This window comes from Triticum urartu, chromosome 1A, assembly GCF_056163025.1.
Source record: "Triticum urartu cultivar PI428250 chromosome 1A, HENAU_Tu73, whole genome shotgun sequence".
Taxonomy (NCBI): Eukaryota; Viridiplantae; Streptophyta; class Magnoliopsida; order Poales; family Poaceae; genus Triticum; species Triticum urartu.
The window spans coordinates 15046768-15065922 of NC_141873.1; the positions used below are offsets into that span (position 1 = coordinate 15046768).

The 19155-nt window shown below is 44.3% G+C and overlaps 1 protein-coding gene, 1 long non-coding RNA gene and 1 pseudogene across 3 annotated transcripts; all 3 read right to left on the bottom strand.

Moving 5' to 3' along the window:
• Window positions 1–680: 680 nt before the first annotated feature.
• On the bottom strand, window positions 681–5185 carry LOC125542632 (disease resistance protein RPM1-like; annotated as a pseudogene). The gene is made up of 3 exons (XR_015616776.1): window positions 5020–5185; window positions 1557–4605; window positions 681–1164 (listed from the first exon to the last, which is right to left on the bottom strand). The product of XR_015616776.1 is annotated as a disease resistance protein RPM1-like (transcript).
• Window positions 5186–12025: 6840 nt separating this feature from the next.
• Window positions 12026–13088, bottom strand: LOC125536145 (putative glutathione S-transferase GSTU6). The gene is made up of 2 exons (XM_048699329.2): window positions 12690–13088; window positions 12026–12602 (listed from the first exon to the last, which is right to left on the bottom strand). The coding sequence occupies exons 1-2, from the start codon at window positions 13011–13013 to the stop codon at window positions 12216–12218; spliced, it is 711 nt and encodes a 236-aa protein (XP_048555286.2). The 5' UTR covers window positions 13014–13088; the 3' UTR covers window positions 12026–12215.
• Window positions 13089–13992: 904 nt separating this feature from the next.
• Window positions 13993–14871, bottom strand: LOC147988409 (uncharacterized). The gene is made up of 3 exons (XR_015614974.1): window positions 14810–14871; window positions 14427–14510; window positions 13993–14320 (listed from the first exon to the last, which is right to left on the bottom strand). It is a non-coding gene; the product is annotated as an uncharacterized LOC147988409 (long non-coding RNA).
• Between the last annotated feature and the right edge of the window lie 4284 nt (window positions 14872–19155).

Here is a 19155-nt window from a genome sequence, read left to right on the forward strand (position 1 = left end):
ACCTCTAATGTACTTGCCTCCTCCCTAGAGAGCAAAATGTGTCTCATAAAAATTGCAAAAGATTCAGTTAGTCAGCCAGTCAGGGGAGAATCTTTGCAGACGCTACTTAATAGCACAATCGACTCAGCTTATTAATTTAGGATAATTAGTATGAAAGACATACGTAGGCTAATAAGTATGGAAAAAACGAAAGCTAACCTTGTGAATAGCGATGATCACCTAGTCCTCTTCCAAAGTCCTTTATCAGTTCATCTTAATTACATCTTCATTGCATTCATCTGAATCTTTATCAGGGGAGAATTTTTGTAACTCTTATACACAAATTTTGGTAGAAATATATGTCTGAACCACTCGGCAGATTCCTCAGAAGGATTTTTCCCCTGTGATGGGACATGAGAAAAAGAGCACTTCTATTCCTTGTTGTAGAAAACAAATAGTTGTTTAGACAACTTTGTGTTCCTTTTCTCAGAAAAAACAGAGGAATTTTGCATTATGGATGAACACTCCACCAACATCGCTGGGAAGCTAACTTACATACATTCCGTCCAATTCCAATGCGACAAATAAGACCCCCCCCCCCCCCCCAAAAAAAAATTCAATAACAGAGGGGTTTCATTGTAAATAATTTACAGCAACATAATTCCAGATTGGGTTTCCATAAGCATATGACCATACTCTCATGAACAGAGTTCACCATGGCTGCTGAATAGTGAGAAATAGATACTTGTAGTGCTCAATAATGATTACAAGTGCCAGCGGCAGTACACAAACTTAAAAGCTTGTGTAAGAGGGATCAGCGAAGAAGCATTACTACTCCTGAACAATCGGTCGCATACTGTGTGTATGTGTGTGTCTGTATGCAGACATGATTAAGGAAGAAGCTACTCAACTAACTGATGAGCAGAATACTCATTTCATACAGCATAATGTGGAAGAAAATGGCATACATTGTTGCGGAGCATCTCATGTTCCCCCTTCATGATTGCGCTCCACCAAGTACGCTGACTCGTAGTTCTTTTTCTTCTTTGCAGCTGAGCTTACATCCGCCTTCAAGAATTCGGCTGTGCGGCTGACCTTCTTACAACTCATCTTCGATAGAGGACAGTAAAAAAATCATAAGAGTGGTAACAAGGAGACAACAGAGCTTGCACTGCAGTGCAGAATCTGGTAATAATAGCAAATTGAGTCAGTCAGTAAAGGGAGTGAATGAATCTCTTTATCTTTACAAAAGCTACTTAACAGAGTAGTCTCGACTCAGCCTCTTAATTTAGGATAACTAGTATGAAAGATTGAAATTACACATCCCTCTAAACTAATGAACATCCACATAGTGGAAACTGCATGATCAGTAACTTGTTTCTATGATCGACCCTACCAGTTCCCTCCTATGGAGTCAGGTGACAATACTCATGAACATGCGGAAAAAGCATGTTAGATTTAGTTGACAAACTCGTAACAAATTAATATTACTTTGTAATAACATACGGCAATTTTTCGTAGAAAAAATTGTATGTGCATGCAACAAAAGAGTGAAAGAAGAAACACCAAACCCTAACCTTGGAGCAGCGACAATCACCTAATCCTTTCCCAAAGTCCTTTCTGCCTCAGTCCAACTGTAACATTCCTTATGTGGCTAATCTTCATTGCATGTTTGGTGCATTCATCAGAATCTCTCTTCTGCCGGAGTTTCTCTATCAGCTCTTCTGACGTGTCTTTCAGAATTAATTTCTCAAGGGCTGCAAGGTGTTCGATGCCATTAGGAAGAAAATTTAGCTCAGGACACTCTGTGAATGATAGCTCGATGAGGTTTTGCATCGCACCCTCCTCTATTTCAACCTGGTTGAGCTGTGCCGCAACCCATATGAATAGATACCTAAGTTTTGGAAATGACCCTGCAGTAAAATGCAACCTCTTCCCTTCAAAAGTCTTAATTAGCTCGAGAAAGCGTAGACCACATAACACGCGTAGACAGGAAAAGGTTTCCTCGTCAATATTGGAGAATGCCAGAGTCAAGCGAGTAAGGCTATTAAGGTGTGACCATGAAGAGAAAAGCTCAGGCATAAATGTTTTTTTCTAGTTGCCCTCCTAAACAAAGCCAAGAAAGGGTTGGAGGTAAATATAGCCCTTCAAACCGCAGAACCTCATTCTCAGCTGCAGCAAGAATTTCGAGATGAACAAGATGGCTCATTTTTGTGATAGCATTGCTCAAGTCAGCAGAGTGTTCGCTTCTTACTTTACACACACCGAATGTTCTTAGCTCCGTAAGAACTCTAACTTCATGCAGAAACTCTGGAGTGGCATTGACGCCCTGAAGAGCCCGTAGTCCTGCCAAGTGCTGCATGCCATTAGGCACCTTGACCCCACCTACACTTATGCCGGACGTCCACACATATAGGTGTCTTAATTTCTGAAGTTTAACAACATTGTTTGGTAAATATGTCAGCTTAGTGCCGAAAGCATCCAAGACTTCCAGATTTTGTAACCTCACCACTGCTTCAGGAAGGCTTTCGATCTCGGTATGTCTAAGACCCAAATAACGCAGATTAAACAAGTTGAATACCTCATTGGGCAGCATTCTGATACGAGTACCTTTAAGATCCAATGTCGACAGCAGATTCGAAGCAGTTAGAATAGGCTTCATAAAGTCAATATCGATATACCTCCCAAATACATGGAGTGCACGGAGATGTGTTGCACCAGATCGGCTCAGTTGTTCAAGGTTTTCTCCCTGGACCGATATGCGATGTACACCCTCTACAGAGAATGACCCAGTAGCAGAGCCATTATAAACTTTACCAAAGCATTCCTCCTTGGCTTTGTTGAGGGCAAGAAGGCGTATGACATCATGCATCCGACAGTGTTTCAGTCGTCCAGTATGATTCCTCTCCACTACCTGTAATAAGCTTCGGTTCACAAGCTCAGTCAAGTATCCCTCTGCCACTTCCTCCAATGTTCTGTTATCTTCCTTTTCCTTGATAAATCCCGCAGCAATCCACTGCCTCACTATCGTCCTCCTCTTTAATTTATGATCTTCTGGGAATAATGCGCAGTGTAAGAAACAATTCTTCAAATCATACGGAAGGTCCTCCAAGCTGACCTTTAGGATCATATGAACATCAGGGATCACGTCTTTCGCCAACTGTAAATCCAAATCCCTATGCACATTCTCCCATTCAGTAAAAGTTGGCGGTTTGCAGGAGAGTAGGCGACCAATGCATGCAATAGCAATAGGCAAGCCTTGACACTTTGTTATGAACTTCCAAGCCACACTCCGTAACTCCAATGGGCACTGTTTGTCAGCATGATTCCAAAAGGCCTCTTTGCAGAACAGCACCCAGGAGTGATGTGCTTGTAGCGGTTCCAAGTGAACTGTAGACTCCCTAGTTGCCAACAGTGACACTTCATGCTTTCTTGATGTGATAACAAATCGGCCGGTACAGTTAGAAGTTGGGAAGACATTCCTTATCTTGGACCACATGTGCACAGCCCAAACATCATCGAGGACCAAGATGTACTTTTTACCTTGAAGGTAGTTATGGATGGACTCTGCTATGCCTCTCATCTCACTGGTGGCGACATCGACTGCAATGTCAAACTCGGCAGCAATCTTCTTCAACACGTCTTCCAGATGGTAACTCTCTGACACTGTTACCCATGCCGCAGCGTCGAAATCCACTTTCACATTGTTGTACACATGAGCAACCAGAGTGGTTTTACCAACACCGGGCATCCCCCACACCGTGGTGACTTTGTTGCTGCTCTGCTCCAGACCATCGCCGCCGCCACGGCCGGTCAGCCACCGTGTCAACCTCTCCTTGTTCTCTTCGATTCCCACAAGGTCCTCATCCCTGGTGAAGTGCAGAGCCTGATTGGTAAATTTAGAGGCAGATCTGCCGATGACTGTGTAATCCTTCTTCCTCTGCTTGGCATGTTTCAGGTTGTCTTGGATTTCTTGGAGCTTGGCAGCCAGGCGGCGCCAGGTCTTGATGTGCTTGAGCCTCTTCTTCATCTTGCCTGCGAACCCACCGTGCTTGCAGTCCTCCAGCTTGTAGGTGAACTCGTCAACTACGTCCTCGATCTGGAAGGCGAGGCCCCTGATCTCGCCAATGAAGATGGTGGTGGTCCTGTCGGTGTCCTTGAACCGCTCCGCCTCTTGCAGGTAGGCCTGCATGCTCTCCAGCTCCGCCTTGGACTGGTGGATCTTACTGAAGAGGCCCCTGAGGGCGGCTGCTTCCTTACCAAGCAGCGCTCCGCCAGAGTGTGTCGCCTCTTTTGCCAGTGCAGCGCCCAGCATGACCAGCAGCTGCGCAACAACAGCCTCCGCCATGGTTGCTGAGGTTTTTCCTCAGATGACTGTTGTTGAGAGCAACTCCAACCAAGTCACCAAATCTCACTCACTGAATGAATACTCACTTGAGTACCATTATCAGAAGAAGAAACGTATAACTAACAAACACCGCCTTTATTTCTTTGATAACTCCAGCCCATTCACCAAATCTTATTGGTTACATATAACTAACTAACATATATCTTTCTCTGTCTCTGTCTCTCCCCACACACAATGTTTTCACAACTTGGCTCATTTGGCTGTGATGAAGAAAGAAGCTGCAGAATCAGTAGAAACAAACAAGAGCATCAGGGACAAACAATAGCATGAGCATCGAAGCAAGTAGAGCAGCAGCAGCAACATCAATTTCTCCTCATTATCCTTATCCTCCACTCAGCAGCGGCATGAAGCAGCAGCAGCCAAATCTGAAATCACAGGACAGGCGCACAAAGCACCGGGCTTGCAGCCCCCGCCTCCGCCAGATCCGGACTTTGCTGCTATTGCTGGCCCTCCTCTCTCACTCTCACTCTCACTGTCCTCTCCATATCCGTATCCACGCCGGGGTGGGTGGTGGCGCAGTTACGGGACGGCGCGGCGGGGAACTCCGGGCGCCCACCGGCCCGACCTGGACACAGGGCAGCGCGGCGGCGCGAGCGAGGAAGAAGGGAAGGGGAGGGGAGAAGAGAACCAACCTGTACTGTAGCTACGAGGCGACAGGGGGGTTTGGCGTGGCGCGCCGGCCGGAGGAGATGAGGGTCGGCGTGGAAGGCGGTGGCGCGCCGGCCGGAGGAGACGAGGGGGAACGAGCTTCGTCTCTCGTTAGCCTGGTCAACCAATCAATCGGTCAGGGGTAGCATCTCTACAACCGAAGTACTCCGGTGCTTTTTAGTTTACATAAATAAATTTTGTCCAAAGTCAAAGTATCTCTACTGTAAACAAATTTATAAAAAAAAAATATCGACATTCACCATGCCAAATCAACATTGTTAGATTCGAATGTACTTCCGTCAAATTTTGTAAAGTTTGAGTTAACATAAATCTAATAATATGAAGGTACTCCCTCTATCACTCGAGTGTCATTTCAATGATTTCTTCGCTGGAATTATGCGGAATTTAGTCCACAATGACCACGTAAAATTTCATCGCGTTCCCGGCGGAGGAATCTCTGGGAATCACCAATATACCGAGGACCTGACAGATCTCGGCATAAATCCGTGCAAGTTGGGGACGGGGAGTCCAGCGGCCATCTCAGACATTCTTTAGAAGATCCAACCGTTCATCTCATGTTTTGGTCCCTTGCGCACAACTTTGAAAGGCCAAAGTTTGAGATCTTTGGATTGAAGTTGTAGTCGAGTAGGATATTGGGAGGCTTAATGTCAAAGTAGAGGATGCGCTAGTTGCACCCTTGATGCAAGTACTCCATTTCTCTGGCAATGCCTAAAGCAATATCTAGCGGCTTATCCGAAACTAGAAGCTTCTAAAAATTGTTAGGGTCGTGATAGAATATGTAGTTCTCTAATGAATTGTTTGGCATGAATTCGTAAATAAGAGCCCGTCTTGTTCATTCGGAACAAAATCCCAGTAGCCGACATATAGGCAGGATGGATAAGTTTGCAGCTTTGTTGATGAATTCATGAGGCTGCTGGCAGCCAGATCGCGATTCCGCCGGCCGCAGCCAGATCGAGAGGCCGGGATGCAGGACGACGATGACCAGATCGGGAGCAATCTTGATAGGGTTGAGTTGAAGACCGAAAGGCTAGAGAAAGAAAGAAGACGAGTGGACAAGCCCCGCCGCCGCCGTCGGCGTGGTGAACGGGGAGGCAGGGAAGGTCCTTGTAAGGTCCCAGCGGTGGCGCCTCCGGAGTCGCCCTAAGTGACCCGGGAGGCAGTTCAGTCGTCGCGGGAGGCATTGTCTGACATATTCTCCCCTTGGGGATTGCGCACCCCCACGGACACGTAGACATAGATAGATAGTTTTTCTTCCTATTTGCTGCTAAGAAATCACTGCCGCCATGGAATTACATAATTGCATTTGATAACCAGATCCACAAGCCACAGCTGGTCCTCTTACATGTCGTCGTCAACCGTAGGCAGGAAAGAAAATTCCAACTTTAATTTAATGGAACGCCTTTCCATGTTGTAGTGGTTGCATAGACTTGGTGCAATTCAGTTCCGTCAAATGCCACTTGTGCGTGTGACAAGGGGCGCCGTGTGGAAATTTTAGTAACACTGACATTGCCATGTCAGTACATGGGGCAGATGCGTCTTCTGTCCCAACTCCTGATATGGTCCTGAAGCTGCTATTGTTGTTGTCCACTGCTTTGTACTACTGGACATGGCAGCCCCTGTCTCAAACTGCCTTCCTGGCCATGCAGTTGTCATTGGAGAACAAATAGAGCAATTTCAGTTAAGTTTGCAATTATTTAATTATTTATTTATTACTCTTAGATGCAAATTTTGATCAAAACAATTGTTTGAGCCAGTTCTTTGAAGAATTATCTTTTTTCTGCAATGGGAGAGTTGAGAAAAAAAACACAATTATTTCCTTTGTAGAAGGAAATATTTTTTCAGACAAAAAAGAAACTCTTTATTTGATGAACATTAAAACACGTCTAAATACATCCATTTCTCTTCCAAGTATTTCCGGACGGGGAGAATATATATCGATAACGGGAACACAACTCAGCTCGCCAATTTCATCACGATTTCACTAAATGCAGTCTTTAACTTACATACAGCAACATAATTCCAGATTGGGCATGAAGAACATGATACACATGAGCATGAAGAAAGGAAGCATGTTAATTAGCTTCACTTGACAAACACGTAATAAACTCGCATCAGCCATTACTAGCAACCAGCTGCAAGGTGAAAGACGGAAAAATGAAACCTTGGGAACAGCAACGATCACCTAATCCTTTCCCGGACTCCTTTCTGGCTCAGTACAACCGTAACATTCCTTATATGGCTAATCTTCATCACATCTTCACTGCATTCATCTGATTCTCTCTTTTGCCGGAGTTTCCCTATCAGCTCTTCTGACGTATTTACAAGAATTAATTTCTCAAGGGCTGCAAGGTGTTTGATGCCATCTGGAAGAAACCTTAGCGCACGACACTCTACGACCCACAGCTCAATGAGGTTTTGCATTGCGCCCTTCTCTATTCCAACTTGGTTGAGCTGTGATGCGCCCTGTATCCATAGATGCTTAAGTTTTGGAAACGACCCTGCATAAAATTCAACATCTTCCCTTCAAAGGCATTCGCTAGCAAAAGAGAATGTAGACCACGTAACACGCATAGACTGGAAAGGTTTCCTCATGAATATTGGAGAATGCTAGCTTCAATCGAGTGAGGCTATTAAGGTGTGACCAAGAAGAGAAAAGCTAGGCATCAATGTTTTTTCTAGCTGGCCTACTAAAGCAAGCCAATAAAAATGGTTCATTATCGGTAGCAGCACCAATTTCAAGAGGGACGAGATGGCTCTTTTTTTTTGAACGGTCAACGAGGGGGGAGAGGCTCCCCACCTGAATATATTGCTCAAAAAGCTGCCAAAGCCAAGAGTCTCCCCTTAGCTTTGGCTGATCCAGTTTATAAGGGAAACTGGGTCGAAAACCTAAACAAGCTGACCCCGTTTATGAGGGAAACCGGGCCGAAAACCGTACAAGTAACAAAGTTACAGAAGAAGAAGAAAAATTGACGCCCAGGAGATGGAACGAACTAGCTAGCATGTAGAAAGAACAACACCACGAGAGACATAAGTAGATGTGGGGTGTTGTAAGGGATCACAATACCTAGACTTTGCGAGCAACCTAACGCACCGCATTGCGTGCATACCGAGCCCCACGGCACAACTCAGGAGCATCCACAATCAACGAGTGTAAAACAGGAACCTTGACTGGGAGCCTCGCAGCGGAAGATCGGAACGATTAGCAATTTGGGGAGGCACTTTGCGCCATCAAAGAGCAAAGATGAACCAAGACATCACCGAGAGCACGACGCTCGCTGCAACACATCGGCCACTATGGGAGGGTCATGAGCAAGCATCGCGAGACACCTAACACGAGGGGGAAACAAATGGCCGCCTTGCGGTGCCGAAGGCACCGCCACCAAACCCCAAAGAACACCACCGAACAACCACCGTCGACTCCAAGTCAGTCGCTTCACCACCACCACCACTGGTCTCTCCGGCTGATCCCTATTCCAAAAATCATGCCCTCAAAAAGTGAACGACGCAATGCACCGCCATCATCCGATCCGGTAGAGCACGGATCTGAGATTTCCCTCGGAGAAGGGGACGGTAAGGGAGAGGAGTACTTCACCACAGCAGCACCTTCAAAAAGGATGCGACGCACGCGGACGCCGCTGCTGCCGGCTCCGATCATAGTCGGAGGCAGACTTTCGCCTGGCATCGTCTTCAACACACATACCAAGCCAGCTGGTCCACCGTATCCAACCCCCACCGCCTCGGGCCAGATCCAGACGGATCCAACCCATCCCACACCGGGCCTGCCAGATCCGAGCTGAGCCGAGGCCAGAAAACACACGGCATGCTCAAGTCAGCAGAGTTTTTACTTCTTAGGTTGCATACACCAAATGTTCTTAGCTCTATTAGAGCTCCAACTTCACGCAGAAACTCTGGACTAACTTTAACGAAACGAAGAGCCCACAGTCCTGCCAAGTGCCGTATGCCACTAGGCACCTTGACTCCAATTTGCAATACATCTGATGCACCATCGTTATATGCGTACAGGTATCTCAATTTCTGAAGTTTCACAACACTGTTTGGCAAATACGACACCTTAGATTTGGATGAGTAAATTGATAATATGACACACTTTTCCTTGGACTTTGATCTAAAGACACACCTTTCTTTTGGTTTGATTAGATGACACATCTTTGATTGATAGCCGGATTAAATGACACAAATTAAGTTTTTCTCTCCTTTTCTAGGTATGGGCCCCACGTCATATGTTGTTGGACGATTTTGCCCCTGGTCGTTTTACCTGCCTTGCTCGATCAAAATGTTTCGATCGTTCGCTCCTGGAAGACGAACGGAACGAAGCACGGAAGAGAGCCGCCGCGCCGCCGCTCCTGCCTTCCTCCCACCCGCGCCGCCAGTGACCAGCACCGCCCCACCGTGCCTCTTCCCCGAGTGCCGCCCGTTCCGTGCCGCCTCATGTCTGTTTCTTCTCATCCAGCAACGCTCTAGCCGTTCGGCCCTGTCGCCGCCTCGTCCATCGACTCACAGGTCACATCACATCTCTCTTTCTCTCTCTCTCTCTCCCTCTCTCTCTCTAACTGTCTCACTTGTGCAGCCAGGAAGTTGAGGCGTACAGGAACCCTAGATCATGGAGATTATTATGTAGGAGAGATAGTGGGCAAGCTTCACGTCGAGTTACTCGAGTAGAACACACTGATTGTGGTGATGGAGCCAGATGACACAGCTCCGAAAGGGTTAGTATCTTCTGAATTGGAGCATTGTGTGATTTTTTTATCGGAAGTTTATGAAAAATTAGGCCTAATCATTTATTCTATTTGAAAATTCGTGTAATCTTGTAGGGAAGAAGGTGCAGGATTGCGTGTTGTCATTTATAAACTAATTGTTAGAGTTCTTCGATCTGTAGCAAAGCTTGCTGATGGCAGCGAGCATCGAGTTGCTGAACATGATGTGGAGTTTGAGGTTAACATGAAGCATTTTATGGTTGAAAAATTGATAGAGCTCATTTGGTCAAAAATTATATGGGGGGTTGGTCAAGAGGTCCATATTTTGTGTCAAGATAAGCACTTTGAATCAGTTAAGAGAATTGATAAATATTGGAAGTTGTTGACAGCATTTCTTGAGAGATGGGAAGAAAAAGAATTGCTTGTGCTTGCTCAAGTTGTGGACATTGCAAAGGGGGTTACGACATCATCTTGCTTTGGAAATATCCCATGTAGTGATATAGTGGACAACATCATTTGCTCAAGTTCTGTTTACCAGTCAAATGCTAGCAGTGCATCATGTATCAGTGATTCCGCAACTTGTAAGTAATCAGAGATATGTGCAATCTGATGGTGAAGTTGTCATTGATTGGTCCACTTTGGAGATTACTCCTGTTGGTGATGATATAATAGCTCATATGTCTGAGGAAAACATGTGTGCGGTTCTTTGAATTGAGGATAAGGTCGATGATACTGAAGAACGAAATGAGCCAGCTCCCATTGTTGTGTGCCATGTTAGTGAGGAATTAATGGCTGAGGGAGGCATACCAGTAGATGACCAAGTTTCTGAAGACATAGAAATTTTATATAACAAAGATCATCCAAAAGTTAAAAAAAGGTTCAATCTTTCCAACAATGTTAGATTGTAGGAGGGTTGTGAGACAATGGGCAATTAATGAAGAATTCAACCTTGGACTTATAAAGCTAACAAGAGTAGGTGGATGGCACATTGTATGACCGAGGATTGTCCATGAAAAATAACATGTGTTTGATGGCTGATAAGATAAAGACCAGGGTACTAACATACCTTAATATTTATTTATTTATATCATGTTCTATTATGGTATCATCCTATTATTGTAGCTACACTGACAAATTTATCATGTACTCCCTCTATTCTCTTATACAAGTCCACTATGAAAATTACATTTTGCATCTATACAAGGCCACTAACGGTAATCGAGGCAAAAAATAATGATGTTTTTTCGTACTAGCAATTTGTTTAATACTAGCATGCATGTAGTCATAATGACAATGTGCTACTTCCTTCATATTTCTTTCTTGCATGCATGTAGGCATATTAATGATCTCGGTTAACGAAAAGAAAAGTTGGCTTCCAAAGCAGTCAATAAATTTTACCTTAATACCTGTAATATGAGTTTGTGGCCTTGTATAAGGGAATGGAGGGAGTATGCAGGTTAACCAAATAGGATCGTCGCACACATGTGTTTCAAGTAGCAAGCTAACTTCGGCAATGGCCTCACAAGACTGGTTCAGGAAAGGTCTAAGAAAATATTGAGGAAAACTCGGCTTTCCGTTGGTTCACCCCACGGGTTGGGGATACCACAATCCCTCTGACCATCCAACCACAGGTTGGTTCACCCCACGGGTATTTGTTGACCGGTTGAACCCCAGCTATGAGTACTCCTCTGAACCCACAGGTCAGAATAGTTGACCCCACTGCCATTCCCACACGTGCTCTCTCTCTCTCTCTCTCTAAACCATCAATTGAATCTACAATCTCTCTTGTCATGCTAGCCTTTTATTCCCCAATTTTTTTAATCCCCGTCAAGCTAGGAGATTTTGGGGTCGGGGGAGGATTCTTCGAGGAGCCGAGTAGGCGGCCGATGGTGACGCAATCAATAGCCACCTTCTCGGCTCCTTGAAGGAGATGGACAGGTAACACACTCAGAATAGTCATCTGGTTCACTAGAGCGAGAATGTCATGTACGGTGGAGATGACAATACACTTGGAATAGTCATCCTTCGGCTCCTTATGTCGAGATATTGTAAAACCCTTCAGAGGAGTTATATATCAAGGTGCATTTTTGTTGAATCTCAAGTTCTGAACTACCAGATCGTGAAAGTTGGTGTTGAAGGTGTTTTCTTTCACAGCTCCCTTTGTGACGCGGAGTTGGGGCACTCATAGTCATCGCCAACAAAGATAGACATGCCCTCCTTCCAAATTCCATCTCCGCTGAAGAAAAAAAAGAAATCTTGTAAAAAAAGATATATATTATAACCAATGAACATTCCAAGTTCCTTATTCCGTACAATATTGCATACATGACATTTGTGACAATGACACCAACGAGAGATAATGCATAACTCTACAACATATCTTGTTCAACAGACATAATGAGTATAATAATACAACATATATTATTCAACGGAAACCGCTTGGCTCAGTTCTTGACAGATACATTTATAGTAGCAGCAATCTGGGCCCGCCTTGTCCTTGCAAACACAACCAATTTATTGACGTCCGGCAGAGCCACCTTGGCAGCGTCCAGTGCGGTGAAGTGCTCTACCCAAGCAAGCAGAAGTGGGGTGTTCGCGGTGCCAAAGAGCTTGGTACCACATAGTTCTTCAGTTCCTTGCAGAAACGCCAACAGTCCGCCTAGTGCTATATCCACGTATCCAACGTTATCACCTCCGAAGAAGGGCTTCCCGTTGGAGCATTCCTTGAGAGCCCCCTCTAGCACATTCACCCCCACTAATATTTGCTTTATCGCTTCAGTCTTATCCTCCTCAGTGTTGGCTATGAACGCCACTTTCCACGGGATGACTAGCTGCATGCACACGCACAAATAGCATCATTGATCAACTCACCACGCATCATATGTAAAATCGATAACACAAATCAGACACTTAAGCACCTTGTGGTCAATGTAGTCTACCCAAAACCGAGCAATGGCACGCTCGTAGGGGTCAGTGGGTAGGAGGGAGGGGCCGGTGCTGCCATAGGCCTCGTCGATGTACTCAATTATGACGACCGACTCACAGATTGGCTTGCCGTTGTGGATGAGCACGGGCACCTTCTTGTGCACTGGGTTGAACGTGAGGAGGAGGTCACTCTTGCTGTTGAGGTCTTGCTCGATGTTCTCGTAGCTCAAGCCCTTGAGGTGGAGCGCGAGTTTCACCCTAGAAGCCCAGGGGCTCGCCCACGTACTCAACAGCTTCAGCTCACCTTCGCCAGCCATTTCTCCTCCGCAACGCGCTATGGGTGTGTGCTGCAGATTTGAACTTTGATTGTACTGACGATGTTTACTGTGTTTTGCTTGGTTCCTTGCTATAGTGAGAGGAGTGACTTATGTAGAGCCTGGGTGATGGAGTATGGAAGGCAAGAATGCGTCATCCATGAGGCCAGTGCTAACGTCGAGGCTAATGATCCTCCACAATCACTTAGTTTACGATATCCAGACATTGAGTGGACTTTTTGTACAATGTTTACCAAAAATAGTGGGTCGTTGCTTGCGGATCACCAGTTAACTTTCATGTCAAGCTTCTCAAGACATTAGTCATGCCTTGGAGAGGAAGGCTAGGAAGTAAACAGATTATCAGAGTCGTCCCTGACATCCCCAGCCGGTCATCCTGAACTAACTTAAGAATAGTCCTGCACAAGGACATAAACCATCCCATATAATACAACGTAGTACTTAGTCGCACAAACTTCAAGCATGCATACACACTCTGCAATCATACAGAACTAGTCTGAACATGTCAGATGCCCAAATAGTCATTCTCCAAACAGTGCATCCATCCCTTTCAAAATACCTCTGCAGTATGAATTTGCAATTTGGGTGTTGATGCAAATGGCTGTATTACAAACAAATAGGACATGCAAAAAAGATGTAACATCGAACAATTTGCCACGCCACATACTAGTCAAACTTAAAAGGATGTTTGACTTAGGACAAACCTGGAACTTCATATATTTTGAATGAATCAGAGAGAGTAGTAGTACATACTATTAGTGTAGATGAGAGTGGCAACGGAAACATGCAGGCTTTAAATATTTTGTGTGCAGCTCTCCAACTATTCGATATGGTCCAACAAACAAAGTGAGGGTTTACAGGAATATAAGCTTTCCATCTCCGATTATGAAAAACGAGCACAACGGGCAAATTAACAAATCAATAGCAGGGGGAGAATAAAAGCAACACAAGTTCACAGCGAATCAAGCACCTAATTAAATTAGTTAGCCCTATCAACCACAGTCCTTACATCCATTCTGTACAATGTTTTCGACAAGGACACCATCACTCCCATCACAAGGGTACAGAGGAGCTACAACGACGATGCTGTACACGGTGAATCTAGAGCTACATTCATGGCGGCGAACCGAGCGAGCGCTCAAATAGATACATACACAGCCAGCCTACTTTCTTGTGTTGTGTGCTTTTCATAAGCAAGCAGCGAGTTTATGAGCTTTGCATAAGTTGCCCAACATCTCCCCGAGTTGCTCATACAAGTTTCTCTGCTCCTCGTATGTCAGGTTTCTTAAGATCTGGATGACGGCAAAAAAGAAGGTAGAATGTGGCTCGATGAGAACCACGATGAAAAGGGTAATAATAAGATCAACCGAAAACCAACAAGGTGCTATAGATACGGACCTGATCCAAGATTGCGTCAACAGAGAAATTGTGGGGCGAGATGAACGATTGGTGGTATATGTATGCAAAAACTGCCATAACCATCTGGGGAAAATGTACAAGAATAAATGTTATTTTCAGCTAAACTGCACAGGCTAGGAATATATGATATATATCGAATCATAAACATGCTCATTCAACTTTGCATAATCAAGTCTTCTCAGTAATTTCCTCTTTACTCTAAACAATTACCTTAGACATTTACGTCAATAAGTTGGTTCACAATTGAGTTACTAACCACATGCTTCCTCATAAAAATTAAGGCGCAAGTAGAACCAAAATATTGAGGTATATGCATATATATGTTCATAGCCAGCATGTAAATGTTTTTTGTAGTGACTTACTTGACAGTCCATTCGGTCAGTGATTCCACCATGCCCAGGTATACTGTCGCCAAAATCCTATAAAATTTGAAGATGTTAATGGAAGTAAAAACTGTCTAAACTCCATACTTTAGTATTCCCAGAGACAGCAACATAATGAAGTTGTATGCACCTTTATTTTAAAAGCCCTCTTGAAGCCACTTGCGAAAAATCCACCAAATGGTGCGATTATCGATGCAAACAAACCAAAGGCTAAAGCATGCCACTGCTCGGGCATTAGGAACACTTCTTTCCACGGAAACTGTCAAGAGACACAAGTAATCAGATAAAGTTCATGGCTAAAAGATCCATAAACTTCGGAAAGATGGTACAAAACCAATAAGGAAACAACTAGGTAAAGTAAATAGATCAATTATCATGATGAAGTAGCATTAATTCATCAAACAGGGGGGATTTGGTGGATACGGAAAAAGAATAGTCTGTTGGTTCAGCTGAGCACTTGGTCACATGTAAATGACGTGATTATGCTTGTCTTGACCCTTCAAGGACCAATATGGGATAAACATCTTCATTGGTCATTCAAGCACTAGATTTGACCTTACCCAAACGCCCCGTGGTTTTAATTAACATGGCACCTACATGTTAAACTTCCCTAATGTAAAATGCTGCTTGTCAGACACATCAGCAGCCACAACAAGTGCGCTGTTATTAACCTTGGTTCACATTTCCACATCGGGATAATTACTGTTGGGAGGAAGACAGATACGGCTGAGGCCTATATGGACTGAGAAATAGCAAATACATCGCATACTTTTTCTTGATTGTCAAACACAGTGTTGACCCTTTCCAATTATCAAGAGGAATCTATACCATAGAATACCAGTAATATCACTTCTAATCTTCAACTGACACAAGACTGAGACTAACATGTCATGGACACCAACTATTACCACAGATAACTCCATAACTCCTGAGAGGCTAAACACCATCTGGATGCAGGACCTTCTCCAGATTCTTTCTTGTCGCCGCTTCTGCCGTGCTCTGCATAACATGGCACCTCCCACCATCGATTTTGGTTATTGGCTGATTCTGCTGATTGGTTAAAATGCCAGAGTGGCCACGAAGAACGAAGCTGGAGTAAATCGACTCAAGGGGGATGATGTGCCTTGTCTTGGTGAAGAGTGAGAGCTATCAACCAAACAGTTTTGGAGTCGAGATCTGTTTTTTGGACTCAGGCAACGGTCGTGACGGGAGGTGCGCCATTACTAAGTTTGACATAGTAATGGCGCACCTATGCAAAGTGCGTCATTACTAAGTTTAACCAAGATTTGACCCAGTCATACACATAGTTATGGCGCACATTGTAAAGGTGCGCCATTACTATGTCAACTTAGTAATGGCGCACCTATACAAAGTGCGTCATTACTACTCCCTCTTTCGGTTTATAGGGCTCAAATCTGAAATCTCATCTACCAAGACAGATAATGAGTGGAGGATTATATCTCATACTTTACGAAACTACCCAAATTAAACTAATGCATTAATGTGGATTAATTACAGTGCATGCATGCTTGGCCACTAGATGAGTAGGAACATTGCATGCATTGGTGATTTCATTTTTAATTATTGCATGCAAAGATTTAATGCCCCTCGGAATCTCAATAGGAGATGGAGATGAGCCCTTTAAATTGGGAAAATGAAAAATTTGAGATAAGCCTTATAAACCGAAAAGGAGGGAGTATGTGTATGACTGGGTCAAACCTTGGTCAAACTTAGTAATGATGCACTTTTCACCTGGTGCGCCATTACTGTTTTGATTACTAATGGCGCACCTACACATGGTGCGCCATTACTATTTAGTAATGGCGCACCACATGTATAGTGCGCCATTAGTGTCCATATTGGCTATAGCTGTTTTTCTAGTAGTGTATAGTAGAGAAAATAGTATTAAAACTAACAAATTGAAAAGGATATCTTTCTTCTTACCCAATTTGGTGCCCAATCTCCCAGATAATAATGCTCTGGCTTAAACATAGGGCCAGGATCACACTGAAGCCACCCTGTTGACAGGTCCTGAAAATATTACCAAAATACAAACTAAGTATAAAATCAACAGCACACCAATTTGCTAATACAACTAATAGTCACATTCTGAAAGAAACAATAAGTTGCCTTTCTTGGGCATGTAATCCACTGGAAGCGACCCATTACATTTGCTAAGTGCAAAATAAGTGAAAGTGAATAATGCTATTATAAATAATTACAAATGAAGCATCCGAAATCATTTTGTGCATCAAATGTGTAACATAAATTATTATTTACAGATTCAAGCCCTTGAAGGTACTAGTAATCTCTCAAGTGCATAAACCTGGGCTTCCATCTCACCAGGAAAGCAGAGATGATGGTTGTCACCAATGCACCAATAAAGCCTTCCCATCTTTTCTTTGGAGATAGCTTGATCAATGGTGTTCTCCCAAGAAAGAACCCAAATAAATAGGCAGCAATGTCATTGATCACAATGAGTGAAGCAGGTAGAAGAAACCTGTACAAGCATAGCATTGAAGATGTATGGAGTTTGTCAAATGCACAGGCTAAAATATCAATAGTTACTCGCTTAATTAACATGCATAGAACCAAATTAGGCAATTTTTCAACAGTATATATTACTTATCAATGTGCTATTGTCACAATGTAGCTTAACTTAAGTCCGATAAAATAAAAAACAGATATAGCAAGGCACAAATATCAAACAGCAACATGCATAGAGTCAGGGTGTTATGGTGTTACGTATCCATCATCGTGTGGCCAGACTCAGGGTGATTTGATCACGGGGATGCCGGAACACGGTAACGAGAAAAGAGAACAATACCGGTAACGAGGTAACTGGCATAGTGGACAAGTTGTTGATCCACGGGGAGGCCAACATGTCTCACCTCGGGTATTTGTAACATATCGCGAAGCAACAGGAATAGAACACGACAGAGGTTCACTTGAATATTCGTGTGGGTATAGGGGTCAATATGGGTGTCCACGGCTTCGATGTTGATCATTGATCGGAAGGGGTTCCTGGTCATGTCTATACTTCACCGAACCTATAGGGTCACACGCTTAAGGGTCATCTATGTGCTGAATACTAGACAGGGAGTCTGAGAGAAAGTCTCTGGAAAAAGTTTTCGGAGACAGCGGAAAAGTTCCGAAGAGAGAGGTCACCGGAAGAGTTCCGGTAAAACTGAAAAGTTTATTCAGGGGATATCATTAAGTCAAATTGGTTTCGTCACATGCCTGATAATTCTTGGAGGGTACCAGAATCATTCTGGAATTTTCCGAGATGAAAACCGGAAATGTTCCGGAGCTGCCGGAACCGCTTCAGATGCTTTTCGCACATGAAAATCACTAATTCAGAATTGTTCTGGAACGCGTTGAAAATTATATTAGTGGGTATTTTAAATGTTCTAAGCCCACATAAATATTTTTAGTTCGAACAGACGCTGAAAAATGTTGTTGTGAATAGTGAAAGTGCTTTTTGGATATTTTTGGAAAACCACCTTTTGGGATATTTTCCAAAAGGCTTCTAGAAGGGCTTGGGGACCAAGGAAGCCCCACATGGGGGCCCCTAAGGAGTGGCCGGCCAAGGGTGGAGCTCCTCCATGGAGCTCCACATGGCACCCTCTTTCCCTTTTATATACCCTTTGTGTATGACATAAAGTGGGGGCACTTTTGGTATTTTGAATACCCATCCTACCCCTTGGTTTTCCTATAAATAGGAGGTGAGGGGGCTGCCCAAACTTCATCCCTTCTCACATACACATGCCATTTGACTTGTCTGGCTTCTCTCTCACTCCCCGCGAAATAGTTTCATAGAGCCGAAAGGTTGTCTGGGTTTCGGTGGGAACTAGTTCTGGACGGCGAAGCCCTGCCGAGTAGATGACACTGTATGTGTGCAACTCTGTAGAGAGATCGTAGTTTCGGTCTTAGTTTGAGAGTGCCTCTCGAAGGGCTGTCCGTGCGACCGTCCGAGTTTCGAATGTCCTCCAGAAGGGCTGTCCGAGTGACCGTCCGAGTTTCGAAGGTCCTCCCGAAGGGCTGTCACCGACACCATCCGGGGGACTGTCCGACTGCCTCCCGGAGGGCTGTCCGAGGGGCGGATGATGGTATACATCCTCACGGTTGGGAGGTTGTAAATCCTAGCTGCGGGGATCTGGACCGCCGATCGTCATCGACTCTACTTTCGCTGCGCTACAAGTCGGTAACAAAAAATATCAAACCTTGTATGCAATCTCCATAGTGGTACTGGGCTGGTGGTGTGTAGGTCGGAAATTTTTTGTTTTCTGTCGTGTTCCCCTACATGAAATACGTTGGCGAAGTCA